The sequence below is a fragment of the Suricata suricatta genome, chromosome 5, assembly GCF_006229205.1.
Source record: "Suricata suricatta isolate VVHF042 chromosome 5, meerkat_22Aug2017_6uvM2_HiC, whole genome shotgun sequence".
In the NCBI taxonomy this organism is placed as follows: Eukaryota; Metazoa; Chordata; class Mammalia; order Carnivora; family Herpestidae; genus Suricata; species Suricata suricatta.
Genome location: NC_043704.1, coordinates 151,271,587 through 151,275,228, shown reverse-complemented (window position 1 = coordinate 151,275,228; position 3,642 = coordinate 151,271,587). Strand labels below are relative to the sequence as shown.

General features: G+C 41.1%; 1 protein-coding gene across 1 annotated transcript; it reads left to right on the top strand.

The window, feature by feature from the left end:
• Nucleotide 1: 1 nt before the first annotated feature.
• Nucleotides 2-1,392, top strand: ZNF852 (zinc finger protein 852; the record flags this gene model as incomplete). The annotated part of the gene is made up of 1 exon (XM_029938784.1): nt 2-1,392. A coding segment is annotated over one exon (996 nt), but the record flags the coding sequence as incomplete, so codon positions are not given.
• Nucleotides 1,393-3,642: the final 2,250 nt, after the last annotated feature.

Genomic DNA, 3,642 nt, shown 5'->3' with positions numbered 1-3,642 from the left:
GTCTCAGCTCATAGTTCATCTCAGAACCCACACAGGGGAGAAACCCTATGAGTGCAGTGAGTGTGGAAAGACTTACCGACACAGCTCCCATCTTATTCAACACCGGAGACTGCATAATGGTGAGAAACCATATAAATGTAACGAATGTGGAAAAGCTTTCAATGAGAGTTCCAAGCTCTTTGACCACCAGAGAACCCATACTGGAGAGAAACCTTACGAATGCAATGAGTGTGGGGCTTCCTTTAGTCGGAGTAAAAATCTTGTTCGACATCAGGTACTTCACACCGGTAAGAAACCTTACAAGTGTAGTGAATGTGGGAAAGCTTTCTGTTCTAATAGAAATCTTACTGACCATCAGAGAATCCACACTGGTGAGAAGCCTTATGAGTGTAATGAATGTGGCAAAGCCTTCAGTCGGAATAAATGTCTTGTTCGGCATCAGAGCCTCCACACTGGGGAAAAGCCATACAAATGTAATGCCTGTGGGAAAGCCTTCAGTCAGATGTCTCAACTTGTTGACCATGAGCGAATTCATACTGGAGAAAAACCTTTTGAATGTAATGAGTGTGGTAAGGCGTTCAGTCTCAGTAAATGTCTTATTCGACATCAGAGACTTCACACAGGGGAAAAGCCCTATCAATGCAACGAGTGTGGAAAATCCTTCAATCAAAATTCATACCTCACTATACACCAGAGAATTCATACTGGGGAGAAGCCTTATGAATGTAATGAGTGTGGGAAAGTCTTCAGTCATAATTCTAGCCTTATGGTTCATCAAAGAACCCATACTGGGGAGAAACCCTATAAATGCAGTGATTGTGGGAAGGCCTTTAGTGACAGCTCACAGCTCACTGTGCATCAGAGAGTCCACACTGGGGAGAAGCCCTATGAGTGTACTGAGTGCGGGAAAGCCTTCAGTCAGCGCTCCACTTTTAATCACCACCAGCGAACTCACACTGGAGACAAGCACTCAGTACTGGTTCACAAGGTTTCTTAAGACCTGAATCTCTAAGACAAAGCACGAAACTTTGAGTTAAATTAAGCTTTCTTTGTAAGGAAGATGCTCATTCTGATCTCTTGGTATCACTGTTTAACAGCCATTCCCTACATTCTGCTGGGTCACAAAGTTGGGAGAGTCACAGTGCCATCCTTTCCCACTATCAGGGATGTAAGGATGACACATTTCATGTACATGTAGGTTTCCTTCAGTCTGTGTATCTGTTTCTCTAAAAATAGGTCTTTGATTTTAGTTATCAATCCCATAATCAGATTTGTGCTTCTCAAGGACCGTGATTTATGCTGCTTTTCTATCCCAGCTAATTCATTTCACATTTTCTTTTTTTTTTAATGTTTTTTATTTATTTTTGAGAGAGAGAGACAGTGCAAGCAGGGAAGGGTCAGAGAGAGAGGGAGATACAGAATCTGGAGCCGGCTTCAGGCTCTAGCTAGTTGTCAGCACAGAACCCAACAACGGGGCTTGAACCCAGGAACCATGAGATCATGACCTGAGGCGAAGCCGGACTCTTAACTAACTGAGCCACCCAGGCGCCCCCATTTCATATTTTCATACTGCTACTCCACAGTGCTCTGATCCTTTGCTATCTTGGGCATGGCCTTTTCAAAAGTTCTGTTGAAATCTAGATCCTCATCACAGCATTCTGTCCTTAGAAAGAAAGGCTTTTCTTATTTCCTGATGTTTGCTTTTCAGACCTGTTAAGATCCACCTTATCTTAGAAAAACTTTCTTCTTGAAATCCTTTTTCCTTCCTCCTAAACTTCTGTTGACTTGATGTCAATGCTTCAAATTAGTTTGTGCTATAGTTTGCAACTGTTTTTACTAGTTTTGACACCTGTTCTCAGTGCATATGTGTATACTTTCATACCAACTTAATGGAGGTTCTTTGAGGTCAGGTATAGTATCTTTGTCTTTTAGTATATAGACAGTTTTCATATGCAAGTTGTTTAATAAATAAGTTTTAAAAACTCTTCTCTTCACCCATTTTTAACTGGGCATAAGCTCCCCTTCCTCTACTGGATCAAAGACTTTTAAAGATGGGTATTCTAGGATACCATATAAAAAAGCCTCCTTCATCTTTTGGCATATACCTCTAGAAGTCTTACTGCCATTACCTCAGCTTCAAAGAACCAATAATTTGTGCTAGAGCATCCCTCTGTGCATGCTTGTGTATGTGTGTGTGTCTAGGTGTTGGAGTCAGCTCAGCACTCAGCTTCCACTGATAATGTACTTTCCCCACCTTTCTGTGATTGGAATTCACAGGGACTCTGATTTCCCTATCGGGTAGTTCTCTCTACCTGCAACTGCCATCTAATTTCAAGGTGAGAGGAGTACACTTAACTATTGTAATTATCTTCTGGGTCATCTTTAATTCCCCATAAGAATAAGAAACAGTAAGTCTTTTTAGAGTCCTACACTCATATATGAGACATTGGCTTGAACACCTTTTCCCTTCCAGCCTTGCAGGAGGGCCCCAGTGTTGGGGAGCCTTTGCCCCTGGGGTCCACCCCTTTCCTCTTAGGTCAGTAGGATTGGTAATGTGACATAGGAGGAAGGGGAGGTTAGAGGGGCAATATCAGACATGAAACCTGGAGGGGAGAAAGTTTTGTGAGCTGTGATTTATGTAGACAGCCTAGAAGAAAGGGAAGAGAATGAGTCTCAAGAAAATATAAATTATATGTCATTTGCTGGGAGGCACCTCAGAAAAGAGTTGAAAGAATGTTTATTGGAAAGGTCTATAAAAACTGCTGAACTAAGGACAAATCAGAAATTTACCATTTAAGTTTTTTAAAGTTTTGTATTTATTTGTTCTTGACACAGAGAGAGCGTGCTAGCAGGGGAGGGTCAGACAGAGGGGGAGACACAGAATCCAAAGCAGGCTCCAGGCTCTGAGCTGTCAGCACAGAGCCTCACGTAGGGCTCAAACCCATGGACCACAAGACTGTGACCTGAGCCAAAGTTGGATACCCAACCAACTGAACCACCCAGGCGCCCCATTTGTAAGTTTTAAATTAGATTTGTTTTTAGAGATACTTCTGGTGTTTATTTCCTTTTTCCCTTATAAGATCTGCAGATAGGACTTTCTTAAAAGTATTTTATCTTGGGAGCGCCCAGCTGCTGGGAAGGAACGCAACTTCGTATTAACACATGGGTCCATCCTTCTACTGTGAGTTGCACATTACTGTCATGTTTTCAGTAAAAACCCCTGCCTATTGGTTGCTACAACTTTCTGTTTGTTGTCTGCTTATCCTCATCACCCTGAGTCTCCCTGGAGGGGGAAATCCAGCAGTATTCGTAAGTGTATTATTCCCTACTACCAATCTGGTTTAGGTGTTTAGTAGGAATGCATGTTACCTCCTGGAAAAGTAAGTACTCAGGCTCTTGCATGGAGAAAAATGGGCTATATATGAAAGCCATACCTCAATTTCTATTTGTATTGCGGGTATTAAAAAGTTACTGAGTTTTAAAATTTTTATCTGGATCCAATTGCTTTGCTAAATTATTTTTAGTTTTAATAGTTTTTTTGTTTCATTTCCAAGCTTTTGTATGTGTAAAATAAATAATGGTTTGTGTTTTCTTAATTTCTAATGTGTATGTCACTTAAGTTGTATATTAGCAAAACTTTTT